Genomic DNA, 22,199 nt, shown 5'->3' with positions numbered 1-22,199 from the left:
CAAAGCAGAGCCATAAAACATACGTTATAACGGCTACGACATCATAGTAAAACAAAATGTGTGCGTGTACTAGTGTACACACGTAAGAAGTGAAACTTCCTTATGACCTTATTTTTCAAAAAATAACAACATATGCAACTTTACATAAATACGTCAATCACGCGTGGTAGGGATAAAAACAAGATGGCGCGTAACGAAAAAATGTTACACTAAATTTTTTTCCAACCCCGATAAAGAAGTTTCACTTCAAAAATAGAAAAGTAGGTAAAAGCGATAAATCATGTGGGATATATGTGTGTGTCGGCGGCAGCTGCTCGTCGGCGGAGTCGGGCGACGACGAGCTCGACCCGCGCGCCAAAGCGCTGCGCGACAAGGAGCGGCGACAGGCCAACAACGCGCGCGAGCGGTGAGTGAGCGGGACAGACTGACACACGGACCAGTCGTACACACACAAACACAAGTAGATAGATACACGAACAAGTCGACAGACATAATATAAGCAGACGGATGGACAGATAGACAGACGGAGAGACGAGATAGGGAGCAGCAGGCGTAATGGCGTATGTCGAAAGTTAACGAAAGCTTTTAACTGTAAGCATTTTTGTATAAAGAAAAATAATAAATGTAAAATAAATGCGAATCGTTCGTGCAAAAACTGCTGAATTTGGTTAGTGAGGCTAAATTAAATTGTAATGCTATTCAAGATGAAAACTACCTTATAGTTTGTAATTATATCACACCTACAGTGATTTTTGGTACGATTCCATTAATTAAATTCTTGTTCATTGTTTATAATTTTGCAAACATCTTTGAATAATTATAACAATAGAAAAATAAAAACAATGCAATTTTACTAATACCATATGGGCTATGTGGCCTGAAATAAATGAATTTTATTTATTTAAATAAAGGACGACTACTTATTACAGTTAACCACTTTGCGTACTGATTCTTCTTTGTGAAATAAGGATTTATATTAACCACGTATCCGAATTTAAGTTTATGTTATGTAATATATTTATCTATTAATTATATACTGTGACTTAAATAACTGCTGATGGGAAAAATAATTCTAGTGTGATTTTTTTAGCTACAGCTAAAAAGCGGATTTAATTCCCATTTCACGAACTACCTGCAGGGTTAGAATGTCCTTTAAGACAAAATGATATTAAAAAATAAAGAAAAAAAAATTCAATGAATGATAGTTTTGCTTAAAATTCACCAATTTAATTTTTTTATGATGGATGGTTTAATGAACAATTAAAATGAAGAGAACGTATCGTGTGTGCCGTTTGTGCAGTGACATTCTAACCCTGCTGTAGTTACCACGTGAGTTAATGATGTGAAACTTCTTTAGGCCCGTTGAGAGTAAAATTTCAAGTCGCATCATGGCAATACCGTCACGTTATGGAGTAAGGCTATGATTTTCGTATCTTTGAATCTTTCCAAAGAAGTTTGACTTCTGACACGTGTGCTCAACACGCGCTTTCTGATATGTTTGCTGATACACGGGACCGTGTGCAGGATACGAATAAGAGACATAAACGAGGCGCTGAAGGAGCTCGGGCGGATGTGCATGACGCACCTGAAGAGCGACAAGCCGCAGACCAAGCTCGGCATCCTCAACATGGCCGTCGAGGTCATCATGACGCTCGAGCAGCAAGTCAGAGGTCAGTGATGGATGATATTTATAATTTAAATGTTTATATTTTTTCAAATTAGTAGACTTTGAATTGAGACCGAGAAGTATGGTTATAAACAGCTTAGAATATGAACGTATTCGTAGTAATTAACTGGTTAAAAGTTTTTAAACTGGCTTTCGACTCAATGTCTATATTATCTAAAAAGATGTGAGAGTGTCTCATTTTATAGATTTAAAATGTAATTGATATAATATTTTTGATTAGATGATACATCCGAACCATAATGATAAAATTGTCACGACCAAAAATGTTTTGTCTGGGAAACTATACGGGGTGTCCCCCAAGGCTCCGTCCTTGGTCCGCCACTATTCCTTATGTTGACAAACGAACCATTGGTATGCAGAGCGCAACCTGAACCCGAAGGCGGCGTGCCTGAAGCGGCGCGAGGAGGAGAAGGCGGAGGACGCGCCCAAGCTGCTCGCCGCGCCGCTGCACCACTACCAGACCATGCCGGTGATTATATATTACGTGCTTTATACGGATTATTGAATAAAAAAAACATGTTTTGTTGAGTTTTTAGATAGATTTTTTGTTGTAAATTATCCCTATCTGATTTGTCACGTTTGTAATTATGCCAAGAAATAATTGGCCTTGTTATATATAAATCTATTTAAACTGGGAGTGTTGAAGATTTGGCTATTTTTATATTAAAATCAAATTTGTTCTAAGTTTTTCCGTTCACGAAAATGTTTTTTTTTTGCATTTGAATGCATTTTTTTCTATGAATGTATTTATAGATGTACTAAATTTCCATTTTCGCATTGCAGGGCATGGGCCAAGTGCCAGGGCAAGGGCCGGCGGGCGGCCAATAGCGAGGGCGTGCGCGCACACACGCGCCCCACACGTGCACACACACGCACACGCACACACACGCGCGCCTCTAGCCGGCACTAGGGCCGGCCCGCACGATAGCGGCCTTTACTCAAATATGTTTCGGATTATTTTCCAATATAACTTCACTTTTTTTTTGTATAGCATCAATGTAGGTTTTATTACTATCTATCTGTTGAAATTTCTCTGTATTTTTGGTTGTCTGTCCGTTTCGTATCTCGTTTCGTTCTTCCCCTTCACCCTTTTGTGTCTGTAATCGGTCGGCAAAGCGCAAACGTTAGACATTCCATTGGCCGCCGTGCGGGTTGCGCGTGTGTGTCGGGCCGTTCGCGCGCGTCTGTAGGCGCTCGGGCCGTTCCGCGCCGTCCGTCCCGGCCTGTACATAGCTCTAAGTGTGTATATTACCTAGACATAGGACATAGCTTTATATCCCGAACGTTCATCACGAAATTTTGTATGTCTATCCAAAGACGCGTCGATGGAGGAAAATTGTAAAATAGCCCCCCCCCCCTTAGGTATACGTAGCATAATTAATGGATATAATATGAGATGAAGAGATATTTTAATTACGACTCGGAATAGTTTCGTTCGCTGCCATAAGCGTAGGCTAAGGTCCGGAGTCCGTTTCCGCGGCCGCTCCCGTCCCGCCTGTAATTACTTCTCGACCGAATCGCTTGACAATAAATACCTCGGAAATGGACTTTGGAATTATTTTATTAGGGATTTCTTTACGCCTTTTTAGAGATTCGAAGTTGGGACGAATGACGTAATGTTTTATTTTGTGAATTTGTGTGTTTTTCCCTATTTTCGCCGAAAGGGCTGTTACATGGCCTTACGTAATTAAATAAATGAATATAAGGAAATAAGGACAAACACACGAACGTTCCGTTTGGCTGCTAACTTAAGTGACGTACTTAAGGTTTTTATTTTGTAACTCCAGTGAATTTTATGATTTTACCCCGTTTACAGGTTTATGTTACGCGATCGCGTATCTTTTTATTTTATTTATATTATATTCGGTAGCTATAGCGTTTTTGATTGGATCGTACTTATCCAGTGCACTGTACGATTTTTTATCGAGATTTTGATTTATTGATTATTATAAATCGCAACGCATGACAAATCTAATTTTGCATGGAAATCAAGTATTTTTTATAGTGCACTCGAAATTGTTTTTACGGAACGAACGCGTCTCGATAAATTATAATAAAATAAGTTTAGGGAGAGCTAACAAGACGTCGTGTTCGTTTCGCGTTAAAGATTTGAATGATTATTTGGCGACGATCGACTTGTAAATAGGAAGTGGATATCGAAGCTCAATGTAATGTCGGTATCGGTGCGAGCTCACACAATCGGTCCGTTTCCTGCTCCCGAAGTCACATTCTGAATTCCTGCACAAACGTAAAACCGTACGTTACATTTTTTTCGTTCGGAATAGTTTGGTTTCCTTGTCATTTTTTTTTCTGAATCTAATTTCTCGATCGGGAAACTTGATTGGTGTGTGTGAGCCTCGGTAGCTGGTCGCTGGGGGGGGCACTGCGGGCTGTACCAAATTAGTAGCTATTTGTTAGTTACGCGTGAGGCACAGCACCAGCAGTACCCCCCCCCCCCACTCGCCACGAGATTGGAAAGTTCAAAATATTTTTTTAGTATTTCGTCGTAGTTTTTAAGTCACGCAATCGCGACCGCTGTTAGCTTAGTTGACTTTCTCTTCCATTTAGCGTTAATTTTAAGTTTTTTTTTAATATGAATCGATCGATTTGGTTCGCGCGTCCGTTGGTCACACCGCGACCGGTAACTTATTGGAAATGCTCAGGTTTATAGAACGCGGCACTGGAGTTGATTTTTATTTCTTTCTGTTACTAATCCTGGTGATTCGTAATGATGAGGCTTTGCAAGATTTGTTTTGTTGTTTTGTGAACTCTGTATAATGGAGCGATCCCTCTGTTCAAATGGATTATAAATATTACAAGAAAGCTCTTATTATAAAAATGAATAATTATAATTAAATATAAATGTGCCATTCATTTTGCTAAAAGTGTGTTTTATTTTTCCTTGAGAAGTGTGTAGTTGGTGGTGTCGGGGCAAAGTTACCAATACAACAAGTGATAACTGCGTTAAAAACAACCGACTTCAAACTTGCACTTGCAACATTTACAAATACAGACAAAAATGCTCATAAAATAAAAACTACTGGGCCTATCCGAATAAAATTTTTATGGGACCAATTCGACACCATCCCGCATCGAACAAAAAAAGAATGATGTAAATCGGTTCAGAAACCTCGGAGTAATCGGTGTACATACATAAAAATAAAAAAAAAACATACCGGCCGAATTGATAACCTCCTCCTTTTTTTGAAGTCGGTTAAAAATATTATTCTTGTCTTAATGTAAGAAACTAATACAGCCATGGAAATCAAATTTTAAAAGCTCTATTGGCTCCTGTGTGAAAACTGCTAGAACCGGTGGTATCTACATATATCCATACTATTTAATATTATAAATGCGAAAGTAACTCTGTCTGTCTGTCTGTTACTCAATCACGCCTTAACTACTGAACCAATTTGCATGAAATTTGGTATAGAGATATTTTGATACCCGAGAAAGGACATAGGATAGGTTTTATCCCGGAAATCCTACGGGAACGGGGTTTTCTTTGAAAACGCGGGCGGAAAGCTAGTAATACATATATCATACATTATGCATATTACTATACTATATTTTTTTGTAAATTTTTCAAGTAACAGTTATTTTAGTCGAAGTTGAGTCATCATATTAACTAAAAATCATTAACGAACTCTCATGTGGACAATAAACATCATTCTATATTACAAAGAGGTTCGTTTAGACTTTAGAGAGTCCGTTTAGAACAATAAGCTGAACTACGGAACTGGTATTTACTACTGAAATGGGTGAAACTCAAATATTTAATGATCGAGCCGCATGTTGCTAAATCGTATTTGATGTCTTAAATGTGTATTTGGCCAAAATTATATTAAAGTACCGGTCTGCACCGGCTTCCATTGTACATGGTACCTCGTACTCAATGAATATCACTACATAGTATAAAACAAAGTCGCTTTCCCTGTCCCTATGTCCCTATATCCCTATGTCCCTTTGTACGCTTAAATCTTTGAAACTACGCAACGGATTTTGATGGGGTTTTTTTTAATAGATAGAGTGATTCAAGAGGAAGGTTTATATGTATAATAACATCCATTAAATAGTGGAGAAGTACTGTTATTTTTGAGTTTTCTAATGTGATGTCGTAAATAATTACATTTTTTCCGCTTATATTGCAAACGCAGGCTGAACCCTACGAGTTTTATCAAAATAATGTACTAAGTATTGTACACATTGAAAAGGTCTACAGAAAAGTCCGCGATGGTATATGTCTATCTCTTATGGATAACCCACAATAACTTTTTTTTGTCATTTACTTTTTATGACAAATAATGGATAATTTTCGAAGCGATTTTAATAAATACAGCATTAATCCTTAACCAATTAAATACCTTGAATACATTGTTCATTTAATATAGATCTATATGGCCCTTTATACCGTGAATATTTTCGAAGATATTACAGATTTAAAAATTGCGGGACGTAGCGTTTGAGGCGGTACCGGCCGGCCGCCATTGCACCCGTGCGAAGCCGGGGCGGGTCGCTAGTTATAAAAAATAATAAGTAATCGGTTCATCGTATTCTCGAGTTTTGCGCATAGCAACACATTTGGCGATTCATTTTGTTACATTGATGTAAAATATTGATACACTTATCATTATATGATTTTGAAAGAACATCAGCTAGTCTACAGAGCTTTTTGCTGGCTCTTTAACCACAGCTCGTGTGCTGTGTTAGTTATCAAGAGTACCAATCAGTGTTCAATTGAATCGAACTCGATTGAATTCGATCTTGATACTGTTAGGAGTAAGCCCCCTGCTTTCCGGGCAATCCGTATTTTTTTTTTGTGTAAAAAAACTAGTCTTTAGATAACTACGAAGTCTAGTAATCGAATTGTATTTCTGTTTATAGGTAGGTATGACAATAAAACACAAAGTAACTAACAACAATACCTTTATTGGTTATACAGGTTTACATTTAGCAACAATCATATTTTGTCTAATTCCAAGTTACACATGATCAAAAACTCACGATAAGATAATATAGCTTCTAAACGCTAAATATTGTGTAACACTAATAGTTCTCGACATCTGAACACTGAAAATATATTTTTTGTAGTGTTTAAGCACGGTACGAATTACGATTTCATTTTCAATATTACCTAGGTACCTATATAGGCTTAGGTCACCATTGTTTTCTAAATAATCTTCGAGCTGTTACAACTTACATACCGTGCGTAACCACTTATTTTTTCGACTAGGAAGACTTCTGGAAGACATAATTATTTGTTATATTGACATTGAAAATATCTTAAATATAATCTATCATGGCGCACACATCATACTCAATTCCTTTTATAATAATTAAATAATAAGCATTTTAAATGCATAAATAACATACAATTTAAATGGTTAATATTAAATCATATTTTGAGTAAGTAAGGCAAAATAAAGCGTAGGTAATCAAACTAGTCTCTACTCAATATAATATCGCTACATATTTACATTTATCAGTTTATAATTTGACAATTAGTTTCAAATCTCCTTCATTTGTACACAAAACGAAAAATATAACACAGCTATTTCTATAGAAAATTATAACTTATACATAACAATATGGAAGCCCACATTTCTATTCTACGTTTCTATTGTCATTGTCACATTTTGTTTATTATATTTACACTTAAATATCTACTTAATACTTAGAGCTATATTATAATTAATATTCGACCATGAAACAAGAAGCCTTTAACCCATTGAGCCCCGAACGGCCCGATCGGTTCACGACACAATAGATTTTCTATTGTGTCTGTGATTCCGGGGCCTGAGTTATTAAATTATAATATAGGTAATATAGATAGTACCTACCTATATAAAAAAAATCGTAACATTATCGCAAACAAATACGTAATGTCTTAAGTTATATTCAAAGAATATAACTTCTACTTATATCACAAAATCATTTATAAATGATCCCCAAATCAGCAATTATTAATTGTATACATTTTAAATTATTTGGTTTCAATGTAATTAAAATAACATTCAATTTTAGAAATCTGGCATAACCCATACAATAAATATAAATTATTTACTAATAATTAGGTACTTATCTACCGCTTTTTAAAGAAAAGTACCATTTCACGCTTTACACAAATGACACAAATAATATCATTTCCTAACCTTGACTTAATTGGCAAAACGGGAGATATGTTTCATATATCTGAGTAATAAATATAACTCCAACTATATAATGCTATATCTATTTTCTATACCTACTATATCTTAATAACTAAACGGCTCAAAAATTAAAATTATACATTACTTAGATAAGATTTTAGAACTTGCTCTTTTTTATCGATAGGTAACTAGTTACTGTATGTATTAATAAAAGACATTTGTAAATATGATTTTTAAGGATTATTCCTAATAATAAAGTGACGTCCCGTATCCCCAGTGGGATAGTAGGATTCATACATCTGTTTACTGATCAATCTGCTTTTTTTTTCGTCTCCACCGAGAATCGAACCCTCGGATCCGTCGCTTACACGTTGATTAGTGTTAACCATTTTACCAAGGATGCGTTCATTACAGTATCTAGTTTTGAAGTGAAATACTTTTGAATAATAGATACGTTTTTACTTTTTATATAGTTACCTACTCAATGCTGACTTCGCAATATTAAAAAAAAAGAAGATTTCATATGAGTCTGGTGGAAAAGACATATTCATCAAAACATCCTTATTTTTAAACCATCTATAGACCGTATGTTGTATTTAGATATTAATTATCAATTAAAATTTTTGAGTCGCACTTAACTAGGTACTTTAAATAAACATACAAAATCGGATGTTATTTAGTTTTTTTTTTGTCTCTGAAATGACATCCATTTTTGTATTTTCACCTTATAATGTTAAATACTTATAATAAGTTAATTTTCTTAACTTACCTATGTGGAATATAATATACCTAATTTAAATTGTAACTATTTTATGGTCTACCTACTTATCATTATAAAGAAAATTCATATATATTTATAACAATTCAATAAAGTATTAACCGAAAGTAATTTATATATTTACCTATATAGTTAAGTACGTGTAAGTACATATTTAATAAACTATACAAAATCAAAGATCTAAAATTTTGAATTTTATAACACGATACATATAAATATTATAAATATGTGTTTATACATATACATATTTTAATACATATGTGAAATAATATTTAAATAGATATTAAATAACTATAAAATTTTCTAATACGTCTTAATAGAATATAGTTATCTAAAATAGGTCATACTATATTATAATAGTCGATTTACCTCTTCTAAACCGAACTTTAGGTATAACTATAGGTTACACATTGATAAGAAACATCATTTTAAAATCTAGTAATTCACCATTGCTATTTTTAAATTAATTAGGATGCAGTTTTCATACATGTGTCTGTATTACCAGTTTAAAGTCCAAAATTTTCCTAACTGAGCCATTTTTAAAACAGGAAAGTGGAAACATTGACTTGGGATCTATCTGTCAATGTCATTTATTTTTAACTCAGCACACATACATACACACACACACATACATAGATTCATATCTCAACCGCTTCCAAAAAATATCTAGAATTAAAAGTTCTAAGATATATTTTCATTGCCAATACAACAAGTGAACAACAAGGTAAACATTTAATAGACGGTACATTTCATATAATTTTAAATTCATATAATATTGGAATAAAAGCAATGTCGTTGCATTGAGAAATCTACTTCTACTGTAATATATTTAACATTTACACACACATTCATTGGCACAGACTCATTAATCATCAATATTATATAAGCCCAAAAAATATCGAAAATCCCTTGAAACAAAAATAAATATAAATTTAGTTACGAACGAACAACAAAAAAAAGATATTTACAAGTTTTGACTATGACAGCCCACCAAATACAGATTAAAAACATAATTGAAAAGACAACAGACAAAGAACGCATCATAGACAATAAGTTTAGTCTACAATAATGTCATGGCCGAGGCGGTCCATCTCCGCCAGAAGGAAGTCCACGTCCTTCTCAGTGACAGCGGCGGAGGAAATGATGTTCCTGAAGAAGTTGGGGCGGCGGTCGTCGGGCTGGTAGCCCACCATGATCGTGCCCGCTTGCATCATGCGCCCCTTTAGCTTGGCGCACACCTGCATAGATGATGATTAAATATGTATTTTCAGTTTTTAATAAAGATGTCACATTTACTTGTGTATTTTTTTTATTTTAATGGATTCTCAAAGTAAAGTAAATCATAACTAAATGGATTATTAATTAATAATGCTGTTAAAATATGACCTTGATAAAATGTACCTAAGTATTATTATTAAGAGGTAAAGTAAATAGTTGCACATTCCTAATTTCAATATAGTATAATTACTATAGCTAGGTATATTATATAACCTACTCGAAACAATTACAACGAATAACCTTTCAATACAGTTACAACTTTCCCAAACAGTTACAACCTAAAACCTCTACCAACATTTACAACCTACAACCTTTCCAAACAGTTCCAACCCATAACCTCACCTTTCCAAGCTTCATCTCCTTGTTATTATCATGTGGCACTCCCCTCAGCTGCTTGGGCAGGTACCAGAAGCTGACATTGACCATCTCTGGCTCCAGGATGAGGTGGAACCGGTCGCTCTGCTCACGGATGCGCCGCACCATGTACTCGCTGAGCTCCATCAGGCGGTCCATGAGACGCTCGAAGCCGGAAGTGCCCTGGGAAGATTTAAAATATTGTTATGTAGGTGTGACTAAGGCCATAAAAGCTTACCTAAATAACTGAAAATCGAATTGAATATGAGTTTTTCACACGTTTTTCTATAGCAGTTTCCTTCCTCTCCTACCTTTCCTAGCACTATCCCTATCTTTGACATTGTTTCAATGCCGCCAAATATCATCGTTTAAAGTTGCCACAATTTAACATACTATATACTAGCTGTGCCCCGCGGTTTCACCCGCATTGATCCGCTCCTGTTGGTCTTAGGGTGATGATAGTATGATGATAGGGTGATGATGCCTATAACCTTCCTCGATAAATGGGCTATCCAACACCGAAAGAATTTCTCAAATCGGACCAGTAGTTTTCGAGATTAGCGCGTTCAAACAGACAAACTCTTCAGCTTTTTAATATTATAAGTATAGATTATCTATATTGGCACCAACCTTCCCGCGCCATTGCAGCCATAGCTTGAAGATATCATTGTGGCGGCCGCACTGGATGACCTTGTCCCCGGTGTCGTAGCGCGGGTCGTAGATCTTGTCCGTCATGAACAGATACTCCGCAGACATCGCGTTGCAGCTTAGCAGGATGCCCTGGTGTTAGAATAGTGTTAAATAAACGATTTATTAATTTTTATTTTGTATTATTTATTATCTACTAAGTAAACGACCTACAAATGGTCAGAACTTGACAACATTAAAATGGGACCAACCATATCATTCGGATAAGTAAGCATAGCCCATAGGATCGATTCTGCGCCATTTTGTTACATCATAGGTGTTCAAACGAATTAATAATAGAAGGAAATGCAAAAAATAATCTAAATAAATAACGTAACGTAACGGCACCAGTCTTGTACAGATTAAGGAAAAAATTGAAGTTTTTTGCAAATTTCTCGTAGGTTTTTTAACTTTATTGGATATTGTTAAGTTATACCTTTAGTTCAATGTTAGTTTAACGTAACCTATGTTAGAAAAAAGATTACAATGCATAAATAATGAAGTTATTTATAAATTAAAAAACCACTTTTTTGCACCAGTGTTGGACAGTGAAAAATCTAATGATGGACACCCAGTTTTGGACAACATCCAGTTATGAACACCCATTTATGGACTGTACCTAATGTTGTTTCCCCAGTTATTTATACTTGGAGAAGACTTATTATAGTTATCAATAGAATCTTGAAAATGATGATTGGAATATAATAAATCGGGGATGTATTTAAAAAAATAGTACTTATTAATTATTTTGCATACTTATAACATTTAAAACAGTCTTAATTTCCATTTTCTAGGCAAAAATTGGACAAATGCATCGTTAAATACGAGTTATGTCCGATAAGAAACACCAATATGGGTTTTTTTTTTCTCAATAAGTCAGGGATGAAAAATATAATTAAAAAAAACAGTCATTCCATCCATTTTGGGACTTCTTCTTCTTCGTCATATTACTCTCGTCAGAGCGAACGTGGTCAACATGAGGTTTGGGGGGTAGATGTTACCCGCTTCACGATATTCCGCCATATCTCTCTGTTTCCTGGCATTCCGTTACACTCGTAAAGTGAATCGCCAATCTGAATCCGCCAACAGCCTTAATCTGATCGGTCCATCGATATGGATACCAAATTGTAGCACGAGGCAAAAAGTTTTTTTTAACTGTTGTCAAGATGGATGTGGATGAAATTTAAGCGTGTGTGCTATATGGTGGTGGAATTTAGCAGCAGACAACGATCCAAACAGTTTATCAGAGAACACTCTATGATAGATGCGTTACAATACGCATAAGTATGCGACTTCTCTACGCAGTGATAGATATTATGTTGTTGGACCCATTAGTGTAATTTTAACAAAAAATATCAATGTCCATTATAGGAACCAAAGCAAATCCAGTCATGGACAATTGTTGTACAATAATGGAACCCTTTGTTTGAAATGGTAGTGATAGGTATATTATTAATCAGAATGAATAGACAATACAGAAAAGCGCATGTAATTAATACCTTTAAAAAAAGTTTATTTTCGACATATGTCCATAAATGGATATATCCATAGAATTATATCCAGTTATGGACACTGAAGAATTTTATTTAAACAACATAACCTATCATGATACTAAATCGTGTAATATTTCGTACAATTAACTACTATTAATAAAAGTAATATCAAATTTTGCTAACATTTAAACAAAAATTCTTATAACCAAAATTGTGTCCTCACTTCCTTAAGGATTTCCTTAGTAAAAACGGATTTCTTCAAAACGAGTCGCAGCATGTAAACATAACGTTCTGCCATCTTCAAACATTTTGGCCGAATAAGATGAAGTTTCGTATTTTGATAGCTTATGAACCAAACTTTTATTTTAAGTATTGCCAAATTATATAACGTTAATTTTGGTCTTAATATTTAAATTTTATATTTATTTTGTCCATTACTGGATGCTTGTCCACCACTGGTGCCGTTACCTAGTATTTTTTCAAATGATTTGACAATTAGTTTAAAAGTTTCATTAAAGTTTTCAACAGTACATAAATGACCTATCTACGAGTACAAAAGATATTAACAGCGGGAATCAAACCCAAGTCCTCCTAGTGGATTTACAAACAAATCCCTTCCGAATGTTACACGCAAGATAAACTTCCACTTACGCCATGAAAATTCCGTCAAATGCAGACAAAATGATGTAGTGGAATCTGCAACTAATGTCTTCTTACTACACTTGATAATCAACCTTAAATCATTGTATTAAAGCTCATAATGCCATGTTTCTATTCATTGATGTTATATATTGACAGGGCATTGAAAATTATACTTAAAGGTAAGTATACAAGGTTGAATTTAGATGCAAATGTGCAGTAATATAATTGCTATGAAATTTTTGACTATAACTGCGTAGCATAGGGTTGGTATTGGATTGTGCGGTTGCAGGAAAGGGTCCGAAATTGGCAACATATGTTTCAAAGTGTCGACAGCGGAATTTAATTAAAACTGGCGTGCGACAGTGTAGGGATAGGAAAAGATATCGACATTAACGTTTTCTTTCTTGTTTTTATTGATATTTCTATCTATTATCTATTAGTAGGTATCCAATTTATTATAGATATTTTTATCTATTAAGTAAGTACTTATCCTTAGATATTTTAAAAATTAAAAAAGAAGTAAGTATTCTAATGTAAAAGTGTAGAGCAATAAACGCAAAGTATCGATATGTCGCTCCCAAATACCAATCGCAAATATATTATCAAATCTAAATAATTAAATTTGTCATAACATGGATTTTAGTCATAAGAATATATTGATATTGCAACATACAGCGCTGCAGCTGGTTACAGTGATAGAAAATCCTTAACAGCATAAAATTCGTTTAAAAAAAATAATTTTATAGAGAATGTAGAGCAAGTCATTTTTAAATAATAGGATGTATTTGTTAAACCATGAGTTTGCACACGATGTGAGCCTATTGACAGTTTAAATTTAATCGATAATGTTTATTTTTGTATATCGTGTGTTACACACACACAAACACACATTATTCCATTTTCAATCATATTTTTTATTACATTACTATTAAAATTATCGACACGCACCCATCACTAGTAACAAAGTTTGAGAGGGCGTGGCCGGAATTTATGATCAGCCCGCATTGATCTGACGCGGGAAACAGCCTGGAAAATTCCGCATCATGCTTATTGGGGACCCTCTGTTTATGTAAATATATATACTAGCCACTTCTCCCGGTTTTGACCGGGTTCAAATATTCTTTGGTACTAGGTAGGTAAAGTTTCTAAGATTTCTATTGGTAAAAGAAGTTTGTAAATCGGTTGTTTTTAACTTCAATTGCAAACAAAGAATACATACTTCAATCAAATAGATTTTTAATTCTTTTAAACAAGTTTTCCACGCGTGCGTTTGATTTTCACAAATACTTCACGTTGTCGCGTTTTTCCTTATAAAATGCTATTTTTTCAAATCCGCAACATCTGAGGTACCTATCTATAAATCATCAGAAACTCATTCACTAGACTATTCAATAAGACTTCTTTTAGAAGCACTTTTGAATCGTCATTACATATTTTTAACATTTACCACCGATTCGGAAAGCAGTAAGTATAGGTACCTTCTATGGAGAAGAACCGGCAAGAAACTCCATAGTTGCTCAAACGGTGAAACGTCAAAATAAGTTCTCGTATTTACACACTTACAGTTCAAATATTAACATCAAAATGGACGAAATAAAAAAGAAAATCTAACATTTTCATCAAGTTAGAACACAATACACATTAGATGTTCAGAATTAACGGATAAACAGTAGTAGATTTTGCAACATGTTTACTACTCTAGTAAAAAGCGAAATTTCCTAGAATAAGCTATATTTTTTCCTAATCGTATATCTTTATTCTATCCTTTATTAATTATTTAATGAAGTTGAAGCTGGAACTAACGCCTAGTTTAAAATATTCCATGTAGTTAGTTTGCAAACTAATATTAGTATCTATTCATGAACAAAATATGTATTTCTTCAACAAATAAAAGAGCAATGAATAATAATTTGTTTACTTTGGTTATCGGTGCAACGCAGAACCCTTTCAATCGGGGTTTCTTCAAATATTTACTTTTTAAATCTGCTTATAATATGAGAAGTATGGAAATTCTATTTGTTTTATTTGTTGCACGGAGATAAGAATAAAGTCAGAAAGTAAAGAGTGATTTTCTAGCCGGCACTTTCTGTTTAAACTACTTCCCGAACATATTGTGATAATACGTATTAAATTATAGTACAACAACACAAGTCGCTTACAATTCGCTGAAAGAAGCCTAGTCGAAGCAATAAATATTTGACTTTGGTGACATTTTTTTCAAACACACAAACATTCACACATACACACTCACCTCATATTTGAAGTGCACGGTAGAGCACTGCAGCAGGGTGCCCATCAGCTTGTGGGGATTCCACGTCACGGAGTCAGCCCTGAGGATGATAATATTAGTTATTAAACAATAAATATAAAAACCTAGCCTCTATAAAAACAGATAAGAAAGAGCACACGTTTCAGAAGTGAAACTTCTTTGGCAAGATTCAAAGATGCCGTGATGACGTGACCTTGAATTTTTTCTCTCAACGAGCAGAAGTTTCATTTAAAAAATCTGTAGTACAATCTATAATAGATACCTACATAATCTTCAAGATATTTTTTTTCTATAATTTGAAGATACAGTTTACAGAATCGAACTAACTTTTGCACGCCTCATAAGCGAAGCGTTGAGGTGGGTACTACTGTCACTTCGCGCAAAACATCTGATTTTTCAAACTTAAAATGTCTTTATGTATCATACATTGCACTTGTAAGATAATACATACACACACATATTAAGAAAAAACACTATTTTTAACGTTCATGATATTTTTGATGTCATTTTTGTTATTTAAACTAGTTAAAAAACAGTTTAAAAAAGTTCTGTCTTGGACGTCCGTGTGTCTGTATGTGCGGATCCTTTTTCTTGTTAACACGATAGCGACCGAAATACTTTACTAATCGAGTCTTTTGCACGCCTCATAAGCGAAGCGTTGAGGTGGGTACTACTGTCACTTCGCGCAAAACATCTGATTTTTCAAACTTAAAATGTCTTTATGTATCATACATTGCACTTGTAAGATAATACATACACACACATATTAAGAAAAAACACTATTTTTAACGTTCATGATATTTTTGATGTCATTTTTGTTATTTAAACTAGTTAAAAAACAGTTTAAAAAAGTTCTGTCTTGGACGTCCGTGTGTCTGTATGAAAATGAAAAATGAAAATGAAAAATTATTTATTTCAGCAAAAACACAGTATGTTACAAAACAAAATTTAACAACATCATATTTTGCTGTCACTTATTATACAATATACTTATTGACTGTAGCTCCCACACTAAGAGAACTTGTGTCGTGGGAGCTGGTACGATTATAAAGAATGGATTTGCTCGTGGTACCGTAATTGTTGATTAAAAAGATTTAAAATAACTAATTTAAATATAAGATATGAATTGAGTACAACTAATGAACTAAATTTAAAAAATAAATATAAATAAATAGATACCTAACTATATCAATAAATAAAATAAGTTAAATAAGTAAATAAATTAAAGTTAAAATAAATAAAATTATATGATACATACAATATAATGTAAATAAACAATAATTTATATTAATTCAATGTATTGAGACAAGAAGCTTTTCTGTTTGTGTGTAATTTAATGATTTTAAATAGCATGTAATAACTTTTTTAGCTTTAAAAATAGAAAAACTCTTAATGTTACATTTTAAATTTATTTTATTATATATGAAGATGCCAATATATGGGTTCATGCGCTTAGCGAATGTTGAGTGTGTAGTTATGTTTGGTATTTTGAAGACACGCTTTTTTACAAGATCTTTGTAATCAACTAAATTAAAGATAGATTTATGGGTGGAAAGAGAGCTATAGAGGATGAAAAGCTGCCGCACCGTCAGAACGTCACTTTCTTTATAAAGTTCAGAGGTTGGGTATCTGAAGGGCTTGCATAACATTGTTTTTAGGACCGCTCGTTGAGCTCTTTCAAGGCCGATAAGTGATGTTTTCGCAGCCCCGCCCCAAGAGTTAATACAATAAGTGATAATGGATTGGCAAAGAGCATAATAAACATTCCTAAGCAGATCAGTTTTAGCAGAATTCCGAAGTTTTTTTATTATACCTGAAATTTTACGGACACGATCAGAGAGCAGATGTATGTGACTCTTAAAGTTCAAATTTTCATCCAACATGATACCCAGGTATTTTACCTTTTGAGCTCTTTTAATTGAAAGATTAGCCGTCCCTGTTTGAGGAAACTCTATCATGTCACATAAAGAGGGTGCCGAAACTGAAGTTTTATGAAAACAAATATAATTGGTTTTATCTACATTTAGTGTTAGTAAATTGCGTTCGAGCCATGCATTAATTTGAGTCATACCTTTTTGAGCGGTAGATACAGCCTCATCCCAATTTTCACCGCAGAATATGACAGCTGTATCGTCTGCGTAGCAGAGAATATCCGCGTTAGATAGAGGGACCTTGTGAATGTCGTCCATATAAAGTATAAAAAGGGTGGGGCCTAAGATGCTACCTTGTGGGACTCCAAAATTGACCTCTCTCGTTGAGCTTCTTTGGTCTCCAATTTTAACACACTGAAGCCTTCCCTTCAGATAGCTCTCAAACCACAGAAGTGCGTGGCCTTTGATACCGCATCCATCAAGCTTTCTAAGCAGTAATGGAATAGAAACGGTATCAAATGCCTTTGCAAGGTCGAGAAATACACAAAGACAGCTTCTTCTGCAATCTAAATGCGAAGCAACAATTGACGTGAGGAGGGAGACTGCATCGGCTGTGCTTTTCTTCCGTCTAAAACCAAATTGATGGCTTGAGATTAGGTTATTACTCTCTAAGTATTTAACCAAACGAGAATTTACTATTTTTTCGAGAATTTTTGAGAAGACACCCAATAAAGAAATAGGCCTGTAATTATTCGGGTTGTCACGTTCCCCCGCTTTGTGAATTGGGGATACTGAGGCAATTTTCCAACTATCAGGGAAAATTCCCTGTGATAAACTAAGATTATATATTGACGTTAGGGGGCCGAGGATCTCTTGACGGATCCGCTTAACCAGTAAATTGTTCAGGCCGTCAATACCCGGAGCTTTGTTGTTCTCCAGTTGCATTATCAAAGATTCCACTTCATGTATGTTAGTTGGTGTCATAAAGAATGAGTTTACGGGAGAATTATTAAAACAAATTGTAGAAGCTAAATCTTCTTGAGTGACTTTAATCTTCTCTAATATCTGTGTTGCGTAAGATTCTCCAATAGAAGTAAAATGTTTGTTGCATGCTTCAAGGGACTGAGAAGGATTTAAACAGTTGATGTTCAAGAGGTCTGACGGTTCTCTTTTAGAAATAGATAAATTACAAATATTCTTTACGGCTTCCCAGGTTTTTTTTGGATTGCCCGCACTATCACTCAGGAGGGAAACTTCGTATTCACGCTTAAGTTTCTTCAGTAAATTATTTGTAAAGTTACGGTAACGATTGTAAATGTGCAGTAGCATTGTATCAAGAGGATTTCTTCTAACACGTGTATGGAGTCGATCTCTGTGTCGTATACAACGGAGTAAGCCAGGACTTATCCAAGGTTTTAAGATAGTGTTTGACCTGCGGCAGGGATATTTGCGAGTGTGTTTGTTTACTATTGATAGAATCGTATCGGTGAAAGTTTGCACTATAAGGTGTAAGTTGTTTTTATCGAGGATACTTTGCCAGTTTACAAGATTTAAGTCAGACTTTATAAGCTCAATATCTCTTTTGAAAAAGTAACGTTTTGCGTTGCGAACCTTTATTTTACCAAGTCTCATCCCAACCATAACCATATCGTGGTCTGATATGTCAGATTCGCAAACTACGCCAATTACTGCTTTATTGGATTTTACAAAGATGTGGTCAAGGCACGAACCTTGTCTAGTCGGAAGTGTTATTGCAGGCGCCAGATCAAATTCTGAGACTAGGCATAGGTATTCCTGCCACCAGGGACTATCAGACGACTCCAAAATATTAATATTAATGTCACCTGCTAGGACAATATATTGATTATTCAGACTAGTGAGGTGCCTGTCCAGCGATGTGAGAAACATTGAGGGGTTTCTAAATGAAGGGGAGCGATAAATACCGAGTATACACACCTTTTTGTCAACAATAAGTTGTAAACAGTTTGCCTCGTCGATGGGAGGTTCTGAAACTGTGACACAAAGACCATCCCGTACGTACATCACAACACCACCATTTTGATTAATAATTTTAGTAGTTTTATATGCTGTGTAATTTTGCAATAATGGAATTTGAGAATGTTCACTAAGCCAACATTCATTCAGTATTATGACATCATATAATAGTTTTAAACGCTGCAAAGAAATTACAAAATTATCAAAATTTTTGTTAATACTACGTATATTGAACGAAAGTACTTTGAAATTATAGTCACTTGTAAGGAATGATTTACAACAATCGATGTTAGAAACGGCATGACATTTTATCTTGTAAGAGTCTAAATCGGCTGCAATATTATTCGACGCCATTAGATATTAATTTTGTACTATAGATTAATCTAGCTTTTACTTGTTTGATGATAACTATACAAGTTTCAATAGTAAATAACAGCTTTAAATACATGTTCGGATTATTATGAAGTGCCTGATGTAAATGTCGTAGCAAAGTTGTGTAAACGATTTTTTGTATTCCTAAATTTTTGTAGGCGTTTAAAATTAATAAATATTGATAATTAATAAAAGTATATAATATGTAAATAAAATAAAAATTAAAATAAAATAGATAAAATGTATAAGGAATAAATTGAAGTAATAATATTATATTATGTGATATAATTAAAATACATCGATAGTTTCTTAACAAAGTATCTAAAAAAGTTACATGTTTATGGCTATTTGAAATATTATATAAGCTATAATTATTAGAAGATATATGAATTATTACAATTTCAGCATTGTGATGTATCGTCGATATGCGGGGCCGAGTTAAAAATACTATGCAGATCGTTTTGGGTGCGAATGTGAATAGCATTTTTCCCTTCTCGCTGTCTGACATATACATTCCCATTACTACACCAGCAAAATGCGTAACCAAAGAGTTTGTATTTACTTCGGGCCTCGCGAAACAACAAACGGTTTTCCTTTGTTAGTCTTTCATTATAGTATATTTTCGATGCTTCACCAGGTATATTCAAATCAGAACTGTTGATATTTTTTCTCGACTTAGCAGACTTCAATATTTCGTCGCGCTTAGAACGTCGATGGAATCTAATAACAACAGGACGGGGAAGTTTTCCTTTATGAGAAGTCGTCGATTTTTCTTTAGGGATACGTGGACCGGCTCTCATGACCCAATCAATATCTTGATCTGACAGTTCTACACCAACTTTTCGAGAGGCAAGCAAGGCAATGTGATGAAGGTTTTCATAAGCTGTTTCGGGTATGCCAGCCAGCTCAATTTCGTTTCGCAAATGTTGTTGCGCTTGTAGATTTAAGTCGGATTGGAGGTTTGAGATTGTGGCCTTAAGGACATTTATCTCCCGATTATTGCACTCCAGGATTTTAATTCTAGACTCGTTTGCGGTTACTTTCCCCTCGAGCATTTCAATACGTTCGTTGCAGATTATTAGTGATTGAGTGGCATCCTCAAGCCGTTGTTTAATAGATGAAAATTCTTGTGTCAAGCGACGGATTTCAGAAGTAAGCTCCTTAACATCGTTACCAGTTACTTCGGTAATCGAGGAATCTTTTTTCCGCATTGTAATAAACTGGGAGTCGGAAGTGGAGCGAACTGGAGTGTTGCTGTTATCTCCGCCTCTTTTTTGGGCTGAGGAGCAAATGGGACATTCCCATTTATTTTTTTGTTCAGCGGTTAGCCCATTAGCGTTTATACAAAGTTGACAAAATATTTTTCCGCAGGATTTTAGAGTGCATTTGACAGAATTATTATCCTTAAACACCTTTAAGCAACCGGAGCACTTCATTATTTATAGTATATAAACAAAGTACCTTTACACTAAATAATGTATAAAGTAGTTCCGAGCCCGCTCTGCGAAGATTAATCTATGACTCGCAAGGACTCGTACAACACAGCAACCGGTCCGCACGCAGATATCACCCGGCTGCCTGAAGGATTTACGAGCGATAATCACTTGCACACAGCTGTAGTCAGTTCACGTTTACCCGACACTTTAAACTGTACAATTTGCTTATTGCTGCACAAATATTCTTTAAAATTCACTTTATCTTCACTTAGTACGCGATTTAATGTTGATTATTATTAGATTTGTATCTAATATTAAAGTTAATGTTTAGATATTGAGCAAACGTACGTCGCGAAACTTTTTAAAAATATATTTTATACAGACTATGGACAGAGAACAAGTTAACGGTTTGACCGCGAGGGCAAAGATGAAGGTATGTGCGGATCCTTTTTCTTGTTAACACGATAGCGACCGAAATACTTTACTAATCGAGTCTTTTTTTTTCTCTTACGCTTGAGTATGCTCAGGAATAGAACCCTTTCATTTTTCAGGGTCTGATTCGATGTGGTTTAATTGTTATTAAATAAACAAAAATAATACCTAATTAATAAATATTTATAAAAAAAAAATTATGAGGCGTGCACTTTTGGATTTTCCAAATTATTTCGTTTTTACGATTCAGGCTGACTATGCTAATAATGAAATATACGCTAATCTTAATAATTAAATTAAAACTAGAATGCTTTATTTAACTTGATATAATAATAAATTACAATGTATTCGAGTCTATTGTTATTTCTTTGCAAACATTATAACTTTCCTAAGTTACGTTTAAGTTACTAGCGCATTATAAATTGAAATCCAAATAGCTAAGTGTGAATGCAAATACATATTCTATCTGCTATTGACACAGTTGTCGGGTTCCGTACGTTTTAGCCTTAATCCCTCTTAGTTCGGGGTCCGTAGCCTGTGTCACACCGAATGCGAAGAAATGTAGAGTTCATATTTTTTATGTGCAAGAAATCATCATGCTACATTGGTTACCGCTTATAAATTATTACTCATATGGGTAAATTATATTAGTGACCGATTATGTTAATTTTCGTTGATTAAATAAATTGATAAATTCAGTCTCGTATTGTAAATTCTATTTTCAGGGATTCATATTTTTTGTAGTTTATTTCAAAG

The 22,199-nt window shown here is 34.4% G+C and overlaps 2 protein-coding genes across 7 annotated transcripts in view; one reads left to right on the top strand and one right to left on the bottom strand.

The window, feature by feature from the left end:
• The window catches only part of da (transcription factor daughterless), a 35,648-nt gene extending 32,983 nt beyond the window's left edge, over window positions 1-2,665 (top strand). For 3 of the 4 annotated variants that reach the window (XM_090117367.1, XM_090117369.1, XM_090117368.1), the window contains exons 12-14: window positions 1,525-1,670; window positions 2,047-2,156; window positions 2,471-2,665. In XM_090117367.1, the coding sequence (XP_089973493.1) occupies window positions 1,525-1,670; window positions 2,047-2,156; window positions 2,471-2,515 (301 nt within the window). In that variant the 3' untranslated portion in view covers window positions 2,516-2,665. Of the gene's footprint in view, window positions 1-310; window positions 407-1,524; window positions 1,671-2,046; window positions 2,157-2,470 lie in introns of all 4 variants that reach the window. The other variant, XM_090117370.1, reaches the window with a different exon arrangement.
• A 6,205-nt stretch (window positions 2,666-8,870) lies between these two features.
• Gad1 (glutamate decarboxylase) overlaps window positions 8,871-22,199 on the bottom strand; it is a 60,121-nt gene continuing 46,792 nt past the window's right edge. For all 3 annotated transcript variants that reach the window (XM_090117542.1, XM_090117541.1, XM_090117540.1), the window contains exons 10-13: window positions 15,320-15,398; window positions 10,877-11,026; window positions 10,235-10,429; window positions 8,871-9,852 (exon numbers count right to left, since the gene is read on the bottom strand). In XM_090117542.1, coding sequence (XP_089973668.1) covers window positions 9,670-9,852; window positions 10,235-10,429; window positions 10,877-11,026; window positions 15,320-15,398 — 607 coding nt within the window. In that variant the 3' untranslated portion in view covers window positions 8,871-9,669. The remainder of the gene's footprint in view (window positions 9,853-10,234; window positions 10,430-10,876; window positions 11,027-15,319; window positions 15,399-22,199) is intronic.

Source organism: Colias eurytheme, chromosome 28, assembly GCF_061535395.1.
Source record: "Colias eurytheme isolate Ceu_HAF_F1 chromosome 28, ilColEury1 Martin Lab GWU primary, whole genome shotgun sequence".
Lineage (NCBI taxonomy): Eukaryota > Metazoa > Arthropoda > Insecta > Lepidoptera > Pieridae > Colias > Colias eurytheme.
The sequence above is the reverse complement of the archived record's forward strand: the minus strand, read 5'-3'. Positions and strand labels throughout refer to the sequence as shown.